At 44.8% G+C, this 26,765-nt stretch overlaps 1 protein-coding gene across 2 annotated transcripts in view; it reads right to left on the reverse strand.

Moving 5' to 3' along the window:
* The window catches only part of DCTN2 (dynactin subunit 2), a 42,846-nt gene extending 19,042 nt beyond the window's left edge, over positions 1 to 23,804 (reverse strand). The window contains exons 1-2 of one of the 2 annotated variants that reach the window (XM_083729466.1): positions 23,622 to 23,804; positions 21,433 to 21,501 (exon numbers count right to left, since the gene is read on the reverse strand). In XM_083729466.1, coding sequence (XP_083585592.1) covers positions 21,433 to 21,501; positions 23,622 to 23,657 — 105 coding nt within the window. In that variant the 5' untranslated portion in view covers positions 23,658 to 23,804. Of the gene's footprint in view, positions 1 to 19,210; positions 19,235 to 21,432; positions 21,502 to 23,621 lie in introns of those variants that run through there. The other variant, XM_083729467.1, reaches the window with a different exon arrangement.
* Positions 23,805 to 26,765: the final 2,961 nt, after the last annotated feature.

Raw genomic sequence — 26,765 nt, forward strand, 5'->3', positions numbered from 1 at the left:
AGGGGGGATGGCAGCAGGAGGGACCGCCTCAGTCCCCTCAAGCCAAAATCCCGGACATATGCTTAAATATTTAAAGAAATCCCCCAGGTGCCCATGTTCCGTGTACAAGATGACCCCCAATTTGTTACTTTTTTTTTTTAGCAAGAGACCTTGAATTTTACACGGAAAAATATGGTAAAAGGTCACCAGTTAAGTTATGGGCTGCGAATGAGCTATGCACACCAGTGATTTGCTACATAAATGCTAGAGCAGGTGTAGCTGACATGGTGCTCTCTAGTACAGCACATGGCCATTACAACAATTGGGAGGAAAGTCACTCTCAGCAATTTTCAAGCGTTTCGTCAGGAAAAATAGTTTGGGAACCACTAGCCCTAGGTTATTGCCCAGAATCTAAGCTATGTGCTCCTGAATGCAATGCTCAGGAGCTTGGGGGCAGAAATGTATGTGTTCCTTGGAAGAAAAGCCATTACGGCAAGAGTGTCCTCATGGGAGAAAGCTTGAAAGGCACTGCTCCATGGTATCACAGCTCCTCCCCTTGTTTTCAACAGGTCTTCTCTTTCACCAGTTCCTCTTTTTAGAACATAAAACTAAGCCTCAAGGCAACTCACACTTAGCCATGGTTTTATAAGAGGAGGTAGGCAATTATTTCAACTGCAGGTAGCAGCAGCATTTCACAGCAGGCCCTGCAAACTGCTGGATTTTAACAGCAGTTGTTAATATTTGAAAAATCTCCTCACCCCTGATAAAGGACTTAAAGCACTATTTAGAAAACCCAGTCCATCTTAGGGGTACTGGACTGTACAAGCTTTGATGCACTACAGTAACGTGTCAAGCGGCAATTACAAGCAAATCCCAAAATGCCTTGGCATGGATTCCACCTAGAGGTCACAGGCCGTATCTGAGCTAAGCAGCCATAATGGCTTTAAAATTAACACATCAGTCTGGAGGAATCAGCTGCATGTTGATATTTAAATGTACGCACTGAGTCCTCTTAGCAACTATATAGTAATTTCATGCTACTGGCACATGTGCTGTTTTTGTTTTAAAAGATCAGGATGCTGTTCTTAGAGAATGGCACACAGAGCTACTGCTCCTTTGGTCCCAGAGGAGAGAATCTCACTTCACCCATGATGTTCTTAAGGGTGCCCCCAAACACCTTCAAATGTGACGTGTGGATAAAGTGTTGGGAAAGCCTTCTCTGAATTTTAGCAAATGCTGCCTACCCGATCACTACAGCATATTTCTTTTTAAGGCAAGTATAAGTTCTGTTTCAATAGCAGTCACTGAATTCTGCATGAAAGGCCCTATTACCGTATTTTTCGCTCTGTAAGACACACCCGACCATAAGACGCACCTAGTTTTTAGAGGAGGAAAACAGGAAACAAGAAAGCAACGCAAAGCCTCTTGAGTGAAGAGCGCTCCCACTGCGCTAAAGAGGCTTCAGCGATAGCTGCACAGCCTGCATTTGCTCCCTAAGACGAACAAACATTCACCCTTACTTTTTAGGAGGGAAAAAGTGCATCTTATAGAGCGAAAAATACAGTATGCGTGTCCCAATGCCTCAATGGAGCCAACCAGAACGTGACACCTGCACCAAAGTTTGTATGGCAAAATACAATTCCATACAATTGTAGAGTTGCAAGGACACCCTAGTCCAACTCTGCTCAACTATAGCATCCCTGGCAGAAGCTACTCAAACATCTGTTTAGATACTTCCAGCCAAACAGCTTCTATAGTTATGGAAATTTATCCTGAGGCAGTCTCTCTCAAACTCTTCCCCTGACCCCTCATGGACCACTTGGAAACTGCCAGGTGTCTCAGTGGATCACTTAATAAACTTTTTCTTTTGTCCTACAAATTAAAGCACAAATGTAACTCATGCTTTAATAACATCCCGCCCTCCAGTGCTGCTTTATGACCATCACAGACCCTAGGCTAGTCTTGCCAGCCTGTTTGAGATCATATGCCCTGGTCGAAATAGCCTAGATATCTGTGTTTTGTGTATGTGCGTGTGTGCATGCGTACATAATTGATCAGGTACAGAGCCAAGTACAGCTGTTCTCAATTGTTCCCCCTTTTTTATTTGTTGACTACCTGCATGGAGCCCATGGACCACCAGTGGTTTGCACATCACTGTTTGAGAACCTCTGTCTTGATATTTAGCTGAAATCGGCTGTCATTTCCGCCCACTGGTTCTAGTCCTACCCATTCTGAGGACTGCTTCCAACCCAGGGTTAAACCTAAGAGGACACAGAACCCTCCTGAGACATAACCAAAGTTGGCCCTGCTGGAGGGAAGGCATTTATGTCCCCCAAATGTTTCCTTTGGTTTTATATGACAGATGGAAATTTTGTTGTGGACTGATCAGTCTGATTCATCTCTGTATTGTTGGGATGGGGATTAGAACGTGATGTCACCCCAGATCAGACTAGCTAACAATCTTGATTATTCATCTGATATTTGGAACAACGCACATGGTTTTGGCCACCCATCTCAAAGGCAAAAAGTAAGCTGGGAAACGTGCAGGAAATGACTGCCATGAGATGTTGGTGACTGCCAATGACCTAGATGGAATTACAAGGTTCTGGGAGGGGGGGGGGAAATCATGAAAATATTAGCTAAGTGGAGTCTCCATGTTCAAAAGCAGTATGACTGTCAAATAGCAATTGCAGGGGGTCAACACTGGGACAAGGGGTTATTACACTCTTAGTCTGCTTATGGGCTTTCCAGAGGCATCTTGTTGGCCACTGTGAGACGCTGAACTAGATGGACCTTCAGTCTGATCCCACAGGGCTTTTATTCTCTTTTGCTGAAAGTGAACTTTGCTCTGAAAGACTGATAAGATCTAAAGGGCATTTCTGCATTTTAGTCATTTGTCATCAGCTTATACAAGATGACATCCTGCACATTACCAGCAGCTAGGAGGAACTGTTATCAGAATTCTACCAGAGCCAGCCCAACCATTAGGGAGAGTGCAGTGGCAGATTTAAGAAGCCACAAAAAGTGGCAAATCAGCCAATAATTTACTTTATTAGAAGATGTTCATTTTACTTGGGTGAGCAGGAAGCCACTTGGATTTTGTGTCACAAGCCACAAAATGTCTTTGCAAAGGCCATGAGAAGCAGCTTACTGCAACACACAGAAAACCACTTTTTTCAAGCCCTCCAGAGTGGCAAGATTTAGCAAAGACAAAAGGTTAGCAACTAGAAGTTTATCAGCACAAACACCAAAGCAGACGGAAGGCGTAGCTCCTTACCAGCTCCTTGTGTTTCCACCAGAGATGGAAAAAGGAAGGGGGGGAGTTAAGAAGGAGAGGGGGAGAGAGATGGGGGAGAGGAGGGGAAGAAAAGACAAAAATTGTATTAGAAGGTTGTCACATGCACTACACACCAAAAGTTCAAACATATTTGCAGCACAAGAAAACCCATCTCTGCCAAGCCTGATCCCCACTCCAGTGTTTTATTGCTTCCAGTACCTTTGGTGGTACTTTTGGGAAGGTCGCAGCAAAGGGGGTTTCTTGAGAAGGGAAGTAATGAAGTTATGCATTCCCATATACCATGCAAGACTGCTATGCGGTTACTGAGTTAAGAAATACGGCAGCGAGATGTTAAGGTGAAGCCGCTATGCTCAAAGCACATGGGGGGGAATGAGATGGAGCAGTGAAAGTGGCATGTTAGTGCTGGCAGAGAGCATCCAAGCAAGTGCTGTCTCCTCCTCCTTACCCTGCTGTAAGAGTTGAAGAAGAGCCTTCCTTCCTAAATGCCTCTCCTTCCAAGAGGGTGGGTGGCCTTCAATAATTAACAGGGAAATGTTGTTTTTGCTGCAGTTTTAGATGGCGCCCCAACAGATCAAGCACAAAGGCCCAAGACTTTGAAAGAGAGGCATCTGAAGGCAATTATGGAAAGCAGAAGGTGGGAGGAAAAGATCCAAGAGAAGAACTGTCTCCTTTCATCCCTCTAGTTTGGGGAAATGAGATGCCAGTTTTTAAGCAGGGAAGTATCTAAGGCTCTGGAGGGGAGGTAGAAACTTCAGGGACGTCTGGCTGTAATTCCCACTCTTATCTGCTTGCTTGAGTTGAAAAGAACTGGTGAAGAAGTGATACTGCTTAATTCACACTGAACAGGTCTAGAGCTGCAAGATGTGCCCATGTTGCCTTTTCCATTTGCCCTGCTGCTTTCCCCTGGGGAAACCCTTGGTTTAGCACTGAATTGGAACAACCAAGAAATCAGGTTTTCTGCAGATTGCTCATTTGTTCTGAGCTAAAGAGCAGGTTTTGCATGGGAAAACAGCAGCACAAAGGCAAAACCACTCAGATCCAGGTGGGGCAAGTGGAAAACTGCTCAGACCCATGCTTTCTAGGCACGGGACAAGCAAAAGTGTGGGGTAATAGGATATCCTAGGATGCAATTCTTCAGAAATACAAATACACTACATTCTGGTAGAGCTGCAGAGGCCTTCCACCTGATAGAATGATGATTGCAAGTGCTTAACCTCTGGAGAGTTTGCTCTCTCTCGCTCTCTCTCTCTCTCTCTCTCTCTCTCTGTGTGTGTGTGTGTGTGTGTGTCCATCTGTCTGTCTCTCTCTGTCTCTCTCTCTGTGTCTCTGTCTCTCTCTCTCTCTCACACACAGTGTGTTAACTTGCTCCCAGAGCAAAACAAGCCTTTGGTTAACCTAAGTGAGGCTTCTTGGTTTGCCTTGCTGGCAAAGTGCTCAACATACTCCAATTCTGGTTCAAATCCCAGCTGATCACTGAAGGCTGGGATTGAGAACATGTCAAAAGTATCCTTGTGCCTCAGTGCCAGACAGGCAGTGAGGGGAAACAAGCAGGTCCTTCAAACTGGTTTTTCTCTCTCTCTACTTTAGCAAGCTGGCCACAGAAGCCAGCATCATTTTCCTAAATCTCTACAACCAGTAACACAGCTATGTAATTTTAGACTTTGCACTTAATGGTACTGGTTGACGGCAGGTGGGGGGAGAACTATTTAGGGGGTGATTTGTATTACTTCAGAAGTGGTGACCTGGCCCTGCTGTATCTGCCAGCCCCTCCTGCAGCCCATTACTTCTGCCCCAAAGCCTGATGGCACCCACTGCCAGCCAAGGATTCAATTTGCCTTTATTAATGTCAGTCTCACCAGGTACCTGACTGACAGGGTGGGATGGAAATGACTCGCAGGTGGCAAAGAAAGACAGCTTGTTTTTTAGGAACCAGAGAGAGCCCTCATGCTGCATTCTCTCCAGATGGCAAATGTGAAAAACTTCAAAGAGCATTGCTTGTCCCAGAATACCCAGGGGACTGGAAAAGATCCTCCTCGGGAGCATGCAGATGAAATGTGTAGGGGGTGGCGAGAGCAAAGCACGTTTTACAGCAATGTGAGCTTCTCGCATATGTATGCATGGCTGCAGTATATCAGCTAAGCATTATTGTGCTCTTCCCCATTAGACGGTTGCCCCAACTGCTGGTTGCCTCTCCGCCCCCCCTTTCTTGTTGAGGTAACACAGCACCCCACAGAAAGTTGCCACTTCTGCCTCAAGCACTTGCTGTTGGCAGGCACAAAAGTGCCCTCACATTAGAGAAGCTAAGTTGGAAGGGGCCCAGTGCAAGTTCTTCCTCTCACCTGTATATTCCTTGGAGGAGGAGCCAGCAAAAAAGAGTGCTATTTGGTATGCTAAAGGTGTTGAGGATTCTCCCATACAAGTCTATTTAAGTCCTACGGAAATCAGTGGGACACCCACACTCTTAAGCACACAGGTCCCACAAATTTTAATGGGCATCTAACTTTGACCATTCATGGCTTCCCTCCCACACAGAATCCTGGAAACTGTAGCTTACCCCTAACCAAACTACAGTTCCCAGCACCCTTTAACCATGGTTCCCAGGATTCTTTGGTAGGAAGCCATGTGCATAAACTGTATGCTGTGGATATGATCCTCTCTCTATCCAGGGATAATGAAGCAGGCCCTTCACTGGGCTCCAAGAGTCTTTTTCCTTAGTAGAAAACCTATTGGCATCATCAACCCAAACACATAACAAGATCACAGCATCCTTGTTCTACCTAGGAGGCATCTGCACAGGTATTATGGCCTACATTGCCTCAGCTCTGCCCTTCCAATATAGGGCAGCCATCAGCAAAGCATTCAGTGCCACTACAGTCGGAGTCTGCACAGGGCTTCCCCACCCAAGGCAAGCAGAAAGGCAGCTAAACAGAGGCCACGTGACCAAGCAAGGAGTTGTCTGTGGCAGAGGGAACAAAGAAGAGGCTGGTATCTGCCTCCTGGGCTGTGAGGTAGGCTTGAAAGGAGCCATTTTTCTCAGCCTGACATTTAGCTGACACAGACATGGATTTCAATGACAGCAGTTTTAAGCCTGTGCTAAACTTTCCATATTGAAATCAATATGGTTGGTGGGGGGAAGGAATGCTTAACTTTGGCAGAATCGTGCCTAGTTTTCTTTTTAAGTCCTAACAAAAGTAATAATGGGATGATTAAGTCATCTGACAGTCTCAGTTTTTTGCTTCTGCTGAAATCATCCCCAAAGTTGGAGCGGGGGGGGGGCAGGGGGGGACCCTGGGGAAAATAGGAATAAAATGTTAAGTGTTCTAAGAAAGGGTGGGCTGCGTCTTTCATCTTCAGAACTTCCCTTCTACATTCCGCTCCCTTGCGCCCTTTCACCTCCGGGCACACAAATCTCCCACAATGCATTTCACATGCAGTGATCTTATAGAAAAGCAAGATTAAGAAAATGGATTTCAAAATTTCAAGGAACCAGTATTAAAGATTTAGGAATCAGCCCTGCATAGGGCTGGAATATATAGCACATACCCTTGTAATTGTCAGATATATGTATATGTGTATATTTAAATTATAAAAATGCATAATCAAAAAAAATTTAAAAAGTAAAATTTGTCAGATACCCTTGTAAATCAGGTGTTTAGGATTTTTCCAGCCCTGACTTGACAGAATGACACAAGAGCACCATAAAGGCAGCTTGCAGATCAAGCTGGTTGGGAAAGACTGCCAGGAAAATCAATGTTTCAATCAGGTTTGGGTCTCCCTCCCCTCCAAATTTGATCTTGCATACTCAGGGCAGGCTCTTACACTTTCAACAGGCTTGGAAGCTGCTCAGTTCTCAGAATGAAAACACAGTTATTTTTCTACTTCACTTCTCTTCTACTTCCTTGCTCATTATTCATTCTGATATTAGCCTAGGTCTGTGCAATGTATCTGTGCTACACAAATAAGAGGAGTTGGCAGGGATGCGTATGCAGGGGCGAGGGGTGAACCTAACACGGCTGAAATGAGCGAGTCCATCACACAGCTCCTGCTCATGGAACTCCCAGGTGACCTTGGGCTAGTCACTGTCTCTCAGCCTAACCTACCTCATAGGGTTGTGCCAAGGATAATATGGAAAGGAGGGGAATCATGTATGCCACTTTCAGACCCTTAGAGGAAAGGTGGGGTAAAAATGTAATAATATATAAACAGCTGACATCTTTAAAACTTAAAATGTTAGAAACAGATTGACGAAGTCTTAAAGAACTGAAACTTATGATCTGGTGCAGATGTAACAAGGGTAATGATGGTTCCCTGCCAACCATGCATAGTTTGCAATTGGCAAGCCAGCCTCATGAAAGCCTGCACTGTCCCCCACCTCCTCTCAAGCACAATTTCCCCCCTCTCTTCCCTAGTCACCTTGAACCTCAGTTTAACTGCTAAACTTCCATGTTCTATCAGCACCAGTATTAACCACAGCTTGCAAACCCAAAACAAACCTTGGTTTCAATCTCCAGGTAAGATGGGAACTCTAGTTAGCAGGACATCATTGGAGATGCAATTATAAATCGTGATTAAGTCTGACAACAAGTATGGAAGAATCCACACTGGAGAGGGGAGGAGGGTGAATTCCTATGGCTGGCTCCTGCAAACCACAATTTGATGAAGCCAGTATTATATCTGCATTGGGTCTATTTGGTCTTCTTTTCTTATTGCCATGTCATCTGCATATTATCTGGTGGCAAACACATGTAATTTTAAAGCCAGGGTTTACCACACTGTCCATGGCACGTGCGTTCCTATCACAGATAGGATGGAGAGCTGAGAAATGAAGTGAAGGGGAGCCATTGTACTGTAAGAATTGGAAGAGAAGGCTGGGCAGATCTAAACTCTGGGCAATGCCTTGCCCTACTCTTCAGAAGCTAAAACCATGATCCAAAACATTTGATAAGCCATGTTTTGAAAACAGATCAGTGTCTTATTTTCAAAAGCAGCCTAGAGTTGTACTTATGGGGGTGTTAATCTGCATTTACACACAACTTACTTAGGGATGTACCTGAAATACTTGTCTCTGAAATGCTTGTGGTAACGTTTATGAAAGCCATTGATATAAAATTGATTTCCGTGCATAGATACAGATTTCAACCAGACTGCAACACTATACTCACTTAACCTGTGAATAAATCCCATTAAACTCAACAGGGATTACCTCTCAGTAGTCTCATGTAGCATTCCACCGTAAAAATTACTGTCCTGAGGCTTAGGTGTTTCCTATGTGACATGCCTCAGACCCACCCAGGGTCATGACTCTAATTTTGCTGAATATCTAAACTGATCTGTCAAGAACGAGTTTTTTATGGGAAGGAACACTTGCGAGATCCAGTGGGTTTAAAATGCAACAGACCAGGCATTCAAGCCAAACCATCCCTTCCAAGTTGGAAACCCTGATCCTAAATATCAGATGTGGAAGTGGAAGAAACTTGGCTGTTGCTTGAATGGCAAGGAGTGGGAAGAGCTCAGAGGCATGCATCTGACATACTTCAGATCTAAGAACCAGCACTCCAATGCAGATTCTCAGCCATGCCTCCATCCTGCAATGTCTGATACATCCTGCCCCTGCCAACCAACCTGCCTGGCTCTCCTATAATTTGTGCCACTTCAACACAAACTACCTTTATTCCCCAGAATAAGGCTGGGCGATAACTGGTTTTCAATATTGTGATATATCACCAGCAAACATCATGATATATCAATATATCATGATATCTGAAATAAAGAAAGAACTATGCAGAGGCGAAAATGACAATGTCCTGCAACTGCTACTACTTAAGGGTCTAAAACTGATAAATGATTATATTACCAATCACCTCATGGTCACTTTCAGCAGCAGGCAAGCCAAAATGCATCCCAACAGGACTTTCAATTGTCCTGAATACCACCATTTGGTTGTTGTTGTTTAGTCGTTTGGTCGTGTCCGACTCTTCGTGACCCCATGGACCAGAGCACGCCAGGCACTCCTGTCTTCCACTGCCTCCCGCAGTGAACCAAATGTCCTGTTGGGATGCATTTTGGCTTTCCTGTTGATGAAACTGAGTGTGTAATGATTGATAATATTGTCATTTATCCGTTTTAGACACCTAAGTAGTAGCAGTTGCCAGGCCATTGTCCTGTTCACCTCTGTATAGTTCCATCCTTATTTCAGACATTGTGGGAGATTGCAATGTTTAACTGGTGACAACATTGCAATGTTTAGCTGGTGAGTTACCGCAATTTTGAAAACCAGATATCGCCTAGCCCTTACACACATTGTGACTTGTGATATACTGCCAGCTCAAATATTATGAAACACTTCAAACCGATTTTGGACAATATACAGTGGTACCTCTGGTTACGTACTTAATTCGTTCCGGAGGTCCATTTTTAACCTGAAACTGTTTTTAACTTGAAGCACCACTTTAGCTAATGGGGCCTCCCACTGCTATCGGGCCGCCGGAGAACGATTTCTGTTCTCATCCTGAAGTAAAGTTCTTAACCTGAGGTAATATTTCCGGGTTAGCAGAGTCTGTAACCTTTAACGTCTGTAACCCGAGGTACTACTGTATTGATATATCGCCCAGCCCTACCCCAGAATCTACCATTTTACCCTTCAGAGTGCAAAAATAAGTATATTAATGCAACTTCTATTATACTTTCCCTTTTCTCCTGAATCAACAGGCTGAAGTAAAATGAGGCTCTCTACTTCTCTTTCTCTCTCCTTTTCTTTTTCTTGAAAAAGCCTATAATCCTGAATTTACTGCTTTCCTCTGTTCTGTGCAAGAGCCCCAGTGAAAAGATAACAGCACCATGAATCATTCACAAATATTTATATATCAAAACAATCCTTGATTAATAATCATTATTTCCCCACTGCCATATTATAAACAGGGATTTTAAAGTATTTAAGAAGAGAAAAGTGCACAGTTACCCACATGCAAAACACAAAAATTCTAGAAGCATGCAGAGAAATAAAATAAGAAGAAGCATTTTTAATGGTCTTACTTGTGCAAACTAGTGTCCAGGCAAGGTGGTGTGAGGGGTGAAGGGGAAGAGCATTAGGAAAACTCAGATAAGTTCAATTGTGCAACAGTTCAATACAAACACAGTTAAAACAGTTATCAGGCAAATTCCCAAAATCATAAGGCATCCTCTATGGCAGCTGCAAAGGAAAAAGCCTGTGGAACTAATAGCAGAGGTTAACAGAGCTGGATCAAAGGCCCCAAAAACCTTAGTGATTACATAACCTTCAAAAACAACATTAAAAACACACAAATGTCTTGCAGTGCTTGTGGTACTCTCACTATAGCAACATTTAGTCCCAGCTTTTCTGTCACAGTACAGTATGGGCAGAGATGTATTTGGAAACTGGAAGCTGCTAAATCAAAATGCAGCATTGTTATTCTCCACCTGTCATCTGAAGTGGTACAGCCCATTTTACCACCTCATTCCCAGCATCTTCAGGACAGGCCTAATTCTGAATGGGAAACCCACTTACCCACCCTATCAGTTTCATGGAGCTCTACTCGAGCCCATGGGTTTCCCATAGACCAGGAACCACACAACCAAAAACCAGGGCTGTGTGTATTCTGCAATCCTACAGCATCAAATATTTTAATTGTGTGCAGAATTCTACTTCCTGAGAATCTCCGTTTTTGTTTTGAGGGCTGTTTCTTTGTCCTTATAACTGTGAAAAAATAGGCTGAAGGTATGTGGGCGATGCTTTAAGGGCAAGAGGCACACTGGATAGGATATGTCGATTTGCATTATTTAGACAACTTACAGAATTCAGCTTGCCTTGGGCAAAAGCAGAATAATGCCCGTAATGCAGGAGCAACCAACATGATGTCCTGCAGACGTTGTTGGACTGCTGGCAAGAGATGATGAGAGCTGTGTCCCAAAACATCTGGGAGGCACCACCCTCCCTACTCCTGCCATAACCTATTCTTTCCAAAATAGGCCTCAAATAGCTTATACCCTCACAGTACATCCGCATCCAAAATCTGACATATGACCAATCACACACACAAATGGACATTCATGCTGTCAGGTTTTAAAATTTCCTCAGAAGTGGACATGTGATTCTTGCTTCTTGCCACTTGGCTGCCATTTTCCTCATTGAAAGGAATTTTTTACAAAAAATTGTAAAGAACATCATTAGAATTTTAACTTTAAAGCCCAGTGACTGACACCGATGTGGTTCTCTTCTCTCATATTTCATATTCATATCTTGTCCATGTCCTTCTCTCCCCACTACTTCATTCCTTCTAGGAATCTCTTCTATGTTTATACTGTAAAATGTCATGTCCACTGGTGACATTAATAGTAAAGCCTTCCAATACCTAACATATTAATTCTGAGAAAACCAAGTGTTATGAGTTCATGCTGAAAACTCTTCTTCACTCAACCTCCCGCTCCTCTCCACACCCCAGGACCCTCAGAGAAAGAAGACGATGCTCTACCAGCCTGTCCTTTCCTGTAAGGTTAGCAAGCAGTGGTGCCTGCAAAGAAGAAAGACTTTGCACACCTCCCCCAAGCACTGACCTACTTTCAAGGAGTGAATCATTTATAGGACGAAACCTTTATGCCAGCTCCCATCAGAGGAGCTCCTGTGCTCCCAACTTTTCATCTGGACATCTTTAATGGCAGCCTCTTAAAATCCGTAGCAACTAGCAAAAAGAGCACTGCTTCTCTCTTTTGCTTTCTCAATGGCAGCCTTCTACCTCTCCCAACTCAGAGATCTGTCATTTTTGAGCATTTAGAAATGATTCAAGTGAGGAGAACAACAGTTCCTGTCATTTATTTTCATGGAAGGAATTTTTCATTTCACAGGATTAAAAACTGTGATTCCATCAATTGCAATCCAATCTGCAAGCAACCCAATCTGCAAGCGCTGCTTCAGTCACCATGAAGCAAGCAAAGCCTTGAGCCTGTGCATAGCCAATGTGGTGTTTTCCAGGTAAGTAGTGGGCTCAGATGTGTGGCTCTCCAGATGCTTTTGAAGTTCAACTCCTATCCATCCCAGCCAGCATGACCAATAGTCAGGGGTGATGGGAGCTGGGAGTCTAATCACATCTGTGTCATTAATGCCCAGGTAACTCAATGGATTGAATACTGTTATGTTATATGGGGCTGCCACTGAAACTTCAGCTGGTGCAGAGATGGAGAATCTGTGACCCTCCAGATATTGTTGGACTTCAACTCCCATCAGCTTCAGCCAGAATGGCCAACAGTCAGGGATGATGGAAGATGGAGTCCAACAACTCTTGAAGGTCCACCAGTTCCTCCCCCCTTCCCGAAAAGGGACCCCAAGGGCCATCTAGTCCCCTGCAATGCAGGAATCTCAACACATGGTTCCCATCCAATCTGAAACCATATTGGAACTTGCTTAGCTTTGCAAATGTGCTAGTAGTTTTATTCCTGCCCCAATGGTCGCCCTCCCAACTCATGAAGGGGAATTGGAACAGTGACAGGGCAGCAGAGCTAGTACAGCGGTGCCTCGCAAGACGAAATTAATCCGTTCCGTGAGGCTCTTCGTATAGCGGTTTTTTCGTCTTGCGAAGCAAGCCCATTGACAGCTTAGCGGATTAGCGCTATTAGCGGTTTAGCGGCTTTTAGCGGATCACCTGATAAGCGGCTTAGGGCTTAGGAAAAGTAGGGGAAGGGAAAAAACCCTGCAGGAACTCGCAAGACATTTTCGTTTTGCGAAGCAAGCCCATAGGGAAATGCGTTTTGCGAAGCGCCTCCAAAATGGAAAACCCTTTCGTCTAGTGGGTTTTCCGTCTTGCGAGGCGTTCGTCTTGCGGGGCACCACTGTACGTGCTTCCCTGCTTTTATGTGTTTACTTCACACACATAAATAATGCCTTCCCACACACATCTTTGTACCCCTCAATTACCTTTACCTTTAACCTGCCACCATTCCCCTCCCTGACGAAACAACTTTTATGCAGTATAAATTCCAGCCCAATATGGGGTTTAAAAATCAAGTGCGGTTTCAGTTAGTGCAAAGCACATGATGCTATGTAAAAAAACGTGCAAGTTTCCTTAAACAGCTATGTTAATTATTCACGCTAAATATGGAATCTTAATTTGATATGGTGCAAGATTAGCAAGTTTCTGAATCCTATGCAGAAAATCAGATGTTCCAACCATAAGGGCAGCGTCAAAATGTTATATTTTTGGAATAGGTAGCCACTAGTATCAAATGTTTAGGCACCCAGGTGCTGGGAATTTATGTCAAGACTACGTAAGGGAACTGGTGCCTCAACTGTTCCCCTCAGCTAGCATTGCCAAAGTAGTGTATTATTCAAACCCTCCTCCCTCTCCCTCACCCTCCCCTCCCAACAGCCAGTTACTATGAGTTACTATGTACCTCATGCAATTCCTCTCAGGAGTATTGCATGCTTAGAAGGAAACCCAGCTTCTGTGCAGCCCACAGCAAAGCATTTAAGAGCAAACAATACCAGGTTGCATGGCTGGTTTTCACAGGGAGATAGGACAAAATGCTAAAACACAAACCATGACTGCTGGAGTTCAGCATCTATTTACTAGTATCCCTCCTTGACAGAGAAGGTGGGTACTACAGAAAGCCACAAACCAAACATTTTGTAGGATATGCAAGAGGAGAATCACATCCAAGACTCAAATATGAGCAGCCATCACATCTGAAACATCTTGTCTACGCATCAGCATTCATGGAGAAGCATTTCCACAAAGTGCAAGGGTGGACATGGTAGAGGCTCTTAAAAGTACGACTGATGCAGAAGAAAGATTTTTTTCTCCCCCCCCCCTTTTCACAATACTAGAATTTGGGGTCACCCACTGAAACTGGTTGGCAGTAGGACCAAGAAAGACAAGAGGAAGTACTTGACGTGTGCGTGCGTGAGAAGTTATAATTCCCTGCTGCTGAACAGCTCCCACACAGTGTGTAATTTAACAGATGGAATTCATAACCACAAGAAATGGTAATGGCCATGGCCTTAAGATGCCTTGTAAGAGTATGCTAAATTCTTCAAAGATAAGTCTATCAAGGGAGGTTAGGCATAATAATTAAATAGACTCTCCGTTATCAGAAACTGCATAGGCTACATAGGCCAACAATTCCATGGCCCATTTTTAAGCTTCCTAGAAGCAAATGGCCGGCCATAGCTGGAAACAGCATGATAGACTAGATCAGAGATGGGAAACTGGTGGCTTTCCCACCAGGTGATGGACTTCAGGGGTAGGAGCTGTCCATCAGCACCAGCCAACATGGCCAATAGCCAGTGATGATGGGAGCTGTAGACCAGCACTATCTGCAGAACCTTAGGCTTTTCACTTGATGAATGTAAAACAATGACCCAAGTTCATCTGGTCTAGTGTTGCCTACTGCAACCTTTCCCTTTCTGATGCCCTCTAGATGCTTTCGAGTACAAGTCCTAGCCAGCACGGTCAGCAAGCATGGGAGTTGTAGTCCAAAGCATTTGGAGGGCACCAGGTGGGGAAGGCTCTCCAGGGTCTCAGGAAAAGAAGAGTCTTACTCAGGAACAGAACCTGAGACCATCTTGCAGTGCTACCATTGAACTATGGTCCCTCTTCTGAAAAGCCATATGGAAGACAAAGTTTGGCAAACAAAAATTCTGTCTCAAACTTATCGTGCTTTGCATTTTTAGCCTGCATCCGCAGCATTTCCCTAGAAAGAAAATGCAATGTATCATTTTCCAGCCTTAATTCACCTTTCCTCTAAAAAGGTTAGGGTGTCAGAATTAGGAGTAAAGGCAACTCCCAATTTGTGCAGGGGTTACGTTCCAAGGTACCACACATTTAAATGAAATTGTGTATATTTGAAATACCATTGAGAAACCCTGCAAAGACCCCCTTCCAACACTGCCCCACCCCTTTTTGTGACGTTTCCAGGTCACTTCTGGGTTCGGCATGATACATAGTTGCACACATATTGAACACGCACGAATGGAGAGTTGTCTGTATTCCATTGCATCCAGTATGGCACATGTTCTTAATAACTGGGGGGGGGGGGGCCCAAATGGCAAGACAACTTTACTGCAGATGTGGCCAACCACATTCAAAATAGTGATGCACTGCTTGGAAGGATGCTCACAACCATTGGGGGGTGCAACTGCACTGAGAGACATGCTTAAATAACCTGCATATGTTGATTTCTGGAGTATGGCAAGCCATTCTTGTGCATCCACTGCCATATCCAGGAGCCTGCTTTGCGTACATTAGTGTAAACACTTTTGGGGGGGGTTAATTTCAAATGATGTGTCAGAAGCCACCCCCTTCCCATGATAGTGGAGGTACATGACTGGATTGCTAAAGTCTGAGAGACAACATGTGCACACACTGCAAGAAACTACCACATACTCAAAAGGCTGCACAAAACTAGGACTAGGCCAATCCAGTCCCTTAATTCTAAGCAGACACTTTAAGCGCCTTCCAAGAATCTGGGCAGCGGTTTCTTAAACATGAAGCTAAGTCCAATTCTGACACTTGGGCTACTTTTTCCTGGTTCCTTCATGTACAGCCACAGCTGCATGGGGGCTGTTTTTCCATTATGTTCAATTCGAACTCAAGCCAAAAGATGGGTGTCCATCACTCATTTTAAATCAGATGGCTGTGGACTGCAATTCTGAGCATTATTATATGGAACTAAGTGACCCTGAAATCAATGGGAGTGATTTCCAAAGTTCACATGGTCAGGACAAGTAACCCAGAAGCTATAATTATAATATAATAAGAATTAAGCTACTGGATAACTATTCTTCCCCATTCTGATGCACATCCAAGGAAAGTCATACTAGTGAGTCTATGTGCTGCTTTCATGGAAATGGTCTCAGACCTCAGACAGCTTGAGAGCTACTACTTCAAATGGCTGAAAATCATTGCAGCAGAAAAAGTATTAAAGTCCAGGATTCACAGGAATATGGATACTTGGCCCATCTAATCCAGCATCCTGTTCTCACAGGCGACACACAGGTGCTTGTGGGAAGCCTGCAAGCAGAACATGAGCACAATGGCCCCTCTCCCTACTAGGATCCCACGGGTGTCACCGCTCGGGGGCGTGCCAGAGGCCCTACCTCTCCAGGCTTCGGACAAGGCCACGCCCCCCTGGGAGCCCTCTACCGGACTACCCCTTCTCATTGGGGGAAAGTGATGGCGCTCCCTTCCCCCCTCCTTTTTCCTATAATTTGCCCCATGCCAATGCCTAACCGCCAACACCGTGAAAGTTGTGACGATTGCTACGAGGTAGGCGAAAAAACCAACTGGCAGGAAGTGCGCCAATTAGGAAAAATTCCTACCAGGCCCCTTGCGGCGACCAACCGAAGTCCATAGCAAGGCCAATTCTAGCTAAACCTAAGGGTGGGTGGGATGGGAAAACCGCTCAGCTGCTGGGGCGAGGGGAAAAGAGGGCGGTCCCTGGGCGTGCCTGGCCTTAAGTAGCCCAGGCCGCGCCTCCCCTCGCCCGCCGATTGGCGGGCTGGGTTGCAGGCACGCCCAGGGATTCCCCAACTCTCGCGGGGGGCGAGGGAAGCCCCCGCGAATGTGGGAGTGTCCTGCCCGCAACACCCTCTCCTCTTCATGCTCGGAAAGGGCTTTGCGTGGCAAGTTTCCTCCCCCAGTTGAAACGAAGACACAGACACGTTGCTTTAAGGTTAATGGGCGTGAAAGGCCACAACTTTATTGATTACGGAATTGAAGGTATTGGCCTTAGGCATTGGCTTCTATCGACTACCCGGCATGGTGACCGGGAAGGGTTGAACACACCGCAGGAGTCCTGTTGAAGTACGCCAACTAGGATCCCACGGGTGTCACCGCTCGGGGGCGTGCCGGAGGCCCTACCTCTCCAGGCTTCGGACAAGGCCACGCCCCCCTGGGAGTCCTCTACCGGACTACCCCTTCTCATTGGGGGAAGGTGATGGCGCTCCCTTCCCCCCCTCCTTTTTCCTATAATTTGCCCCATGCCAATGCCTAACCGCCACAAGAGCAAGGCTCGCCGCCAATACCTTCAGGCCCGTAACCAACCCCTAATCCCTGCTGTGATGTCCCCCAACCAAATGTCATTTCCCGCATCTGAAAGATGCACGCCATCCCATCTGTAGAGGGCCTCATTGTTGTACTGGATGCCTGGGTGACCAATGACACACCCGCCCAGATCCGCCACTCTACGTGCCACGGCCCGCTCCAAGACCTTTCTTGCTTTGTTGATTCCAGCCAGGCTCACACAATCTCTCCATGTCCTCCTCTCAATCAGCAAGGACCACAAGATGGTAACGCTTGGATAAGCCGCCACAAAATCTGTCAAATCATCAAAAATGCTCCATCTCAAATCGATGGCTTTTCGGTATGCCAAATCATTTTCGCCTAACTGGATTATTAATGCATCCGGCGGCCCCTCAATAGCAGTTCTCGCCATCACGGCTGGTTTAAATTCACTCCAGCGCATCCCCCTACGCGCAATCCAAGCCAGCTCAACATTCGAAGGCAGATTCAAATTGTGCCCCATTCCGGAACTCAAAGCACGATTTTTGGCCCAGTAAACAATGCTGTGGCCCACCAACCAAATGCGTACTTTCTTGGGTTCTGAAAGGAAAGTAGACGGAAATACCGAGATCAGGATTATTGCTGCAAGTCATAGATTTTTTCTAACATACGTTCTGTATGCATTAGATTTCCACCTCCCAAGATCCTTAATCCTTTCCGTGGAGAGCCCAAAATGCACTGCGGTGGTAGCGGCCCCGATGCGAAAGGAGTGGGCTGCAAATTCTGCCGCGGGAAAACCGCAGGCTGTTAGCGCGGTGCGCAGTACCCGTGTGAACTGGTGTCTGGCCAAAGGTGACCTATCCTCGTGTATCAGCAGTGGGCCAGGGCCGCTGCACCTCAAATAGAGGAAACGCCGTGTGTCTCTTACGGGACAGGGTCCGCGACCTTGTACCGCCGCTAAACGTAAGAGCGCGCCCTTACCGAGCTGGTCCGTCTTAGAGCTCCGCACCTGAACGATTAGCTCGGACTCGGACAGGGACAAATCACTTATCAGCAAACCCCTCTGGGATTGAGACGCTCCGCGCTCACAGACTACCTCCCCAATGCGGAGAGCGCCAAAGAAAGAAATGGAATAAGCCTGTGTTGGCACACCTGACCCCTCAAGGTCATGACGGTTGACAATGACCGATGATGGAGACCATGCACAACTGTCAAAGTTGGTTCACAGGCTGGGGGAGAAAAAGTCTCAACCCACCAGGCCAAAAACTTTCTCACAAGGAACTAAGGAGCAGTTACACATGGGAGTATCCTATTTCATCTTCACTTTCTGAGATAGATCAGACTGAAAGAGAGAAACTGGTCCAAAGTCACCCAGCAAGCTTCCTGGCTGAGTCAAGTTCCTTACCTCTAGTCCAGGGGTCAGAATCCTTTTTCAGCTGTGAGCCAGTCCACCGTCCCTCAGACCATTCGGTGGGCCGGACTATATTGGGGGCGGGTGGGAATGAACAAATTCCTATGCCCCACAAATAACCCAGAGGTGCATTTTAAATAAAAGCACACATTCTACTCATGTAAAAACAGCAGGCAGGCCCCACAAATAACCCAGAGATGCATTTTAAATAAAAGGGCACATTCTACTCATGTAAAAACACGCTGATTCCCGGACCATCCGTGGGCCGGACTGAGAAGGTGATTGGGCCGCATCCAGCCCCTGGGCCTTAGCTTGCCTACCCCTCCTCTAGTCCAACACTCTAACTCACTACACTTCATTGTTACAAGTAATTTTATTTTTTTATGAGCCATTTTTCTCAAGTTTATTTTTGTTTATTTTGCTCTCTTAAGATTGGTAATCCAACACAAGATTTTGAATCTTTATTCTGTCCTATTGCAAATAAAGGAACGGAAGACAAGACCTGGAACATACCAGCATGGAGATGCCACTGCCGCACTGACCCTTGCAAAGTTCAGACCAAATAATGAAGATCAGTCAGCCCAGCTAGTTAGTTGTGACAAATCCAGTCTGTTGTGACAAATCATTCAATGCCAATTTAGGAGAGAGGGAAGCTTTTTCTTTACTATGGAAAGCTTAGAGCAGAATTACTTGTTGAAGAAGGAAAGGGGCAGCAAGTGAAAGGTTAAGCACCTGCACACCACCCACGGCTTCTTCGCAGCAAATACACACACACACACACACACACACTCCACTTTGTACTTTGGTGAAAAACCCAGAATTGTGAATCTGATGCTACAGCACTACCCCCAAAACAGCTGGAAGGACATACCAGTTTTCAAAGGCCACTGTTCAGATATTGCCTTCTCCTTAGCTATGAAATCCAGAAGCTCCCCGCTACCCCTGCACAAAACACCCCTTTTGTAAAATGAAAGCTGAGATTATTTTCCTCAGGCTTTTCTCAGAACAACCAAATTTCATGTTGCTTCATATTATCTGTAGCCAAACAAGCCACTCTATACAACTACAGTTGCAACAATCCAATTGTGTTTAAAACTAGGGACAAACAGCCTCACCCATAAAACACACTTTTTGCCCATCCTTATGCAAACACTGTAGCTAAACTATGATGGATTCAGATCTTGGTAGAAATTCTACTAAAGACCACAATGTAACATAGGTGCTGTTCACTGCTCATCTGGACTGAGCAAAGATTGATCCAGGTAAGTAAACAAAGAGAAGCACCCACCTATTGCTCCAGCCAATACAGCACCTGGCCATCTCACATTCTCAGAAAATGAAGAACAGCAAATACTGTAAATGAAATTAAAGCCTACACAAATGGGGGTAGACATAATGTATAGGCATGGCAGCAACAGTCTGATGCTATTGCTGGTTAACTGTGAGAAAAGCTGGAAACACTTTTCATTATAGATTTTAGATTTCATCAGAGATTGATCGGTGTTAAAATAGAATTGTTACCAATGAAAGAAGCACCAAGAGATGTAGGCATCACAAGAGAACTAATGTTCAAGAAACACTCAAAGCACAACTCTATACATGTCTACTCAGGAATATATCCTACTGAGCTCAATGGGACGTCTAGATCCTCTTTCAAAGTCATCCAAGTTGATGACTATCACTGATTCTTTGGAATGACGTACTTGTGCCTATTTTCTCAGCTCTGGACAGAGCCCTGGTTCCTAAACATCTGGTGTTTGCTCCTGAAATCCGAAATATTCTCCAGCCATGAACATGCAAAAAGATTTATCCCCCAATATACATGTGAAAACAGCCTAGCTTATACCACTTGCAAAACCAAACCTCACTCCTGGCAACATTGTTGGGTACAAAAGTCTAGAACTAGACTGTTAGGATTTAAGGTTAGTTTGCCATTTCTAATTTCAGATACCAAACTGATGTTGATATTTGAACAAAGGGGGCACAATTCATCTATCACTCTCTTACAAGCAATTAATGTATTTTTCTGTATCTCCTGAAATCCATTTTCCTGGACCAGGGCTGTCACCATAGCATACAGTTGTTAATACCCTATATTCATTTCAGCAAGGGTCCCATAAAAGAGTTGCTATTTAAAATCAATGAATGCCTCCAGCATAGGGTTTTTGACCAAAACCTTCAAGATTACTTCAGGAGGGCTTTGCACTCTGAAGATAAAGGCATCCAATTTCATGTCTTTTGTCAAAGGCAAACACAGCTCTTTCCTGGCAAGCAGGAAAGTTCAAAAGCTTTCAAATCTTCAACTTTTCTACTAATAATTTAAACATCTAATCTCAGTTTAAAGGAATGTTATTAAGGAGCAGCACGAGCCCTCCTTAGATATCCATAGTTTAGAAATATTTTGTAGAATCCGATTAGGAGGAAATTATTGTCACTGGGGTGGACAATGTTCACAAAATTCATTCTTTTTTGGGAGCTGTTGAATGCTTTCCACCTTTTTTAACCTTAAGAATGATTTAGATATCCAGATCCTTTAAAAAAAAGATTTAAGCTACCAAATTCTATCATGTACCCACCCCATACACCCTTTCACCCAGTCAAATCCATGGCAGCATTAAGTAGCACAAGTCACTTTGGTCAAAAGAAACATTTGGAGATGGTTTGAGGGCTTGGCACACCCACATAACGCAACCAGAACACTACTGAGGACATGAATAAGTGTCACATGATCTTACCGCATCAAACTCTGCTTGATCGTCTTCTGGGAGATCACTTGTTTCATAAACATCAGGCTCGTTCCTGGCCTGGAAAACACAAAAGATAATTCAGTAAGGCCAGAGACAAAGAGACAGAAGGTCAGAACAGACCCAAAAGTGTTCTAGGCAATGATATGCCCTCAAAGCAGGAATGAATAAACTCTCATCATCATCCAGACAATCAGAGAACAGAAGTAAACAAGTAAATCCACAAAAGTCACAAACATTGGTACTAGCCCACCGGCCCTTAACTTAAAAGAACATCTATCGCCTAAAACCGTAGATTTCAAAACTTCTATCTTAAGGGAATCCTTTCACTGTGGACACATCTTTTGAGGATTGCTGGAGAACATGCTAGGATGAACACTCAGCTCATCTGAGAAGCTGGTCAAGCCTGTCTGAACTTTGAGAAGGTCCTAAAGCACATTAAACACTTTATTGCTTTCTTTCTTTCTAGGGAATAATGGTAGTGGTGTAGTGGTTAAGAGCGGTAGCCTCGTAATCTGGGGAACCGGGTTCGCGTCTCCGCTCCTCCACATGCAGCTGCTGGGTGACCTTGGGCCAGTCACACTTCTCTGAAGTCTCTCAGCCCCACTCACCTCACAGAGTGTTTGTTGTGGGGAAGGAAGGGAAAGGAGAATGTTAGCCGCTTTGAGACTCCTTAAAGGGAGTGAAAGGAGGGATATCAAATCCAAACTCTTCTTCTTCTTCCTGTGGTAAAGTTCTCATTATAGGATACCTTTCTACTACTACTGAACTTACTACTAAGGAACCTGATTAGCTCACATTAAACCCCAGGGGTGAGCACATATCAATCTCTGATGGGTGTCACTAGAATATAACCTTACTGTACAAAGGTAAGAATCATACCAATTGCTCCAACAACTTTTGCATCTGGGCATGCAGCCCCTGAAATGTTCCCCACAAAGAATGTGGCTCTCGGGTTAAAAAAAGGTTCCTCGCAGATATAAAGCAGAAGAAAATGGATGGGGCATGTATAGATAGGATATGTTGCTCTTTACATGAGACCTCAAGTCATGCCACTGTCCTTCCTGAGCTGCTCTACCACACACTCCAAGGAATGTTTTGGGAAAGAACCAATTGCTTGGAAATCCCCAGAAGCCAAAACACAAAACTATCATGAATAATGTTCTAAATTCCCAGGGTACAGCATCCCTAACTGAATAAAAACACAACTGTCCGGGCATCAGCAAGAAGCAGTTCAGCAATTAATCACAGGCCCACCATCTACTAACCCTTTATTGAATGTAGCCAGTGCTCCTACATGGGTCACACTGCAAGGCAAAATGATGCTCAAATGCTAACAGTTACAAGCTTACAGAAATTGGAGCATAAGTGAATGCACCCAAGTTTCCCTCAAAGGATGTGTGGAGACCACCAACCTTAGGAAGCTACTTGGCTGTGGATAAAATCCACAAGGAAATTCACATCCCAATGGAAGTGGGGAAAGCGAATGGGGGTGCTTTTGGAGGGATGATGCCTAACTTGGGCTAGGCTTCCCCATGGCTCATCAGTAGAGCGCCTGCTTTGCCTGTTCATATCCCTGTCTGAAATCCTGGACAGCCACCGCCAGTCAGTGTAGGCACTACTGTACTAGATGGACCAACCGCCTGACTCAGCACTGTATGTATTGGTTTGTTTTTATTTTGTAAACTGCCCTGTGATCCTCGGATGAAGGGTGGGGTGTGTGTGTGTTTGTGTGTGTGTGTGTTTTTAAGGCAGCTTCCTATGAGATTTGTCACAACCTCTCGCGGCTGAGGAGAAAGGCACTCTGCACATCCTCTGGAACACTACTGTGAACCACCCTGGGATCTTCGAATGAAGATACTAATATACATATAAATATAATAATGGTTATTATTATTCATTACACCACGTGTTGTTTTGATGCCGTCAGGGTCACAGAATCAAGCCCTAGCCCCATTTCGGCTCCCATTCAGGATCCAGGCTCCTCCCGCCCCTGGCAGTGCAGACCCCACCCCCACCCCAGGGTGCTGCCGCCGCCGCCGCCCCAACCACCCCACGAAACAAAGCGAAGCGAGGCGGCCCCACCCGCCGCCTCCTCCTTCTTCTCCGCCCCCCCCCTCTGCCCTGGCCCGGAACCTTTCTCGCCCCCCCCCACGCCGCTCCCTTCCTCCCACACTCACAATGCCGGGCAGGTCCGCGTACTTGGGGTCGGCCATGGCCAGGTAGAGGGATGGGCAGAATCCGCCTAGGCCGAGCGATGGTGGGGGTGGGGAAGGAAGAAAACCCAAATATCGCGAGAACAGCCCCCCCCAAAAAACCCCACCTCCGAGTATTGTATAGTTACAGTACAAAGGAAGAATGAGGTAAGGGCCTTCGGCCGCGCAGTGCCTTCTGGGAGTTGTAGTCGCCCAAGGAGTTGCGGAATAGGCGTTTTTCACTTGCGTGTTGCTAGGGGACGGAAAATGTACGCTGCTGCTATTATTCTCGACGTATGCTGACAACTGATAACGCAAAACGAGGGTTTTAATTTTTTTAAAAAAATCAAATTGATGTTTTCCTTTCGGCCATCGCAGGTATTCAGGGAGCCTCACAAAAAGGGGACGCGGGGAGCGTGACCCGTTTGGCTGCCCTCAAGGGGACCCGACTCTGCTCTCCAATGGCGTGCGAGAGGCCGTGAGGCCCCAAAGTCTGCCACGGCTTCCAGTATACTAGACCATTACACTTTCCCCGCTCCCCATTCCTCCACAGGTTTTTTTTCCCTTTCAAAAGGAAACATTCCCTGTGGTCATTGAGCACACTCATTCCCTCCAACATTTCTCCAAAGAAAATAGGGACGTCCTAAGGAAAAGCGAGACATTCTGAGATCAAATCAGAAACCTGTAAATCTGGGACTGTCCCTAGAAAATGGGGACACTTGAAGGGTTTCCACATTCAGCTGTTTTGGGGTCGTTGTTCCCCGATTTCATGCTTTTGCCAAACCTGAGGTTCCCTGAGCCTACTTATGCATGGGTGGTGACGATGCTCAGCACTTGTAGAATGAGTTTGCTTTTTAGTACATAAAAGCAGTGCTTTTTCCTTAAAAAATGTTTTGGGGTACTCTCATTTTGACTCAAGAAAATCACCATTTTATAGTTCAAATTGGGAAGAATAAACACAGGATATGGACAAAAGTACAAAGATTCACAAAATGTTTAGGGGTATGCATACCCCTGTGTTTCCCCAGAAAAAAAGCACTGCATGAAAGATTCTCAGTCCTCCACATGTGGACTTAGGCACACAGTCAATTAAATGGGATGAATGACTTGAGACACCCCTAGCCTTTTAATCAATTATTCTTTATATCAATTATTTATCATCTTAGGAATATACCCTTTTTGTGCCTTTGCATACACAATTGCCAACAGTAATATCAGAATAATGAGATTTAGCTAATTCTGTAAATAAACAGCATTTATGTCAATAGGAATTAAGCATGCCTAAATTTCTCCAGATTTATGGCTGTGATATCCATTGAGGTCATAATATAGTCTGGACCACTAATAAAATGTAATATAGAATTAAGACCCAATCCACAGGCATCTATTTAAATGTAGGAGTTTCACTTACTGCAGTGGATCTTATCTTCACATAAGATTGCTTAAAACCCTAGGTGGCAACTAATTTTTAACAGAGCCTGAGGAGCCAGCAATATTGGCTCCATTCATTGATTGCTCCAATTAGTGGAAACACAGCAAATGCCTCTTTAATCTTCTTCTGCAGCTTTGGCACAGGGGTGGCCAAATGGTGGCCTTCAGGCCACATGGGGTTGAAATAAAAAAGTTAAGGTCTTATATATATAATAAATGTTCATAAATGTACCAAGCAAACACGTACATAAATATATAAACCACATGTCTGAAGCAGCACAGGAAAACAGCCCTGAAACCATTTTGACTCCCAAACTGACCAAATGATTTCTCTGCAAGGTCAAGGAAAATGGCAAAGCCTCCCCATTGTCTTTTCATTCACAAATCCTGTATTAAGGGTATGTCTGTGTATGAATAGGGTGAGCCTGTGATCTGGCTCAGGAACTAAGTATCATTACAAAAGAATGGCTAGGCTCCCCAGGGTATCCAATCAAGTAAGCATTAACAGGTGATCTGCCAGACAGGAGGTAAAAACAACTCACTCAGATTTCTGTTGTAGACCGCCCTTTCTGTGATGTAGGTATGATGTGTCTGGGGGGTGGGCTTGGACTCCAGGGATGACAATTTAAAATATCTATATAAGGGTGGGCATACTTTGGTTCTGGGTCCTCCTCCTTCTCCTGCAGGTGACGGGGACACTCTGTTGCAACAGTTCAATAAAGATCAGGCTTACTAGCTGCTTTGCTTCTCAATATTCTCTGGTTGGCCTCTGTTATTTTCTCTGACTGATGAAGAACCTGCAAAGGACTCTATAAGGGCTCTTGTGTCCCCCATACGGGAATAAGGGCAGATTTACGTTTATTACAGGGTCAACAGCTTACACTCTTCAGGTCTCTAGCAAGCACAATCTGTGCCTCCCAGCCTGCTGGGTACAGAGGTAAAGGAAGGAATGTCAGAAAGCAAGAGAAAAAAGAGATTGCCTATTCAATTTGATTCTGCTTCTACCCGCTACTGTCTTCAGTGACACCCACAATCAACATGCAGTCCCAACAAAGTACCTGAGACAACACCAAAAAACGTTGTCCACCACTGATTCAATATTCAACCTCAGCGACTCATTCAAAAACGAAACCAAGACTGAGCTCTTAGAAAGTTGAAGTTACAGTCACACCATACATTTGAAGCACATCTTTCCCCAAAGAACCATGGGAACTGTAGTTTTCTAAGGGCACTGTAGTTCTGTGAGTAGTAAACTGGTTCCCAGGATTTTTATTTTTTTGCAGAAAGCCATTTGCCTTAAATGTATGGTGTGGCAATAAGGGATGGTATTCTTGTGATAGGCATACTGCTACTCAGTATTCCTCATCAGGACAGGAGGACAGGCTGGTGAGTACAATGTGTCATCCAGCCTTCATTTTATATGCCTTTCCTCATTTTGTCCTTCAGTTCTGGTTTGCTGATATTCAAGAAATAATGCAAGACTAATCCTATTAAGACAGCTTATAACAACATATGATACTTGCACCTTTTTCTCTCGATGTTAATTATTCATTATGATTTTTTATTAGATCTGTGCATCTAATACTTTCAAGCATATTTTTTTTGTAAATATAAAATACATTAAGTAATATGTTTGAATGTTGAATGTGTAATTGTATGATGGATAAAACAAACACCATGAGCTGTACTGCTGGATAA

This window comes from Podarcis gaigeae (assembly GCF_964106915.1).
Source record: "Podarcis gaigeae genome assembly, chromosome: 2".
Taxonomy (NCBI): domain Eukaryota; kingdom Metazoa; phylum Chordata; class Lepidosauria; order Squamata; family Lacertidae; genus Podarcis; species Podarcis gaigeae.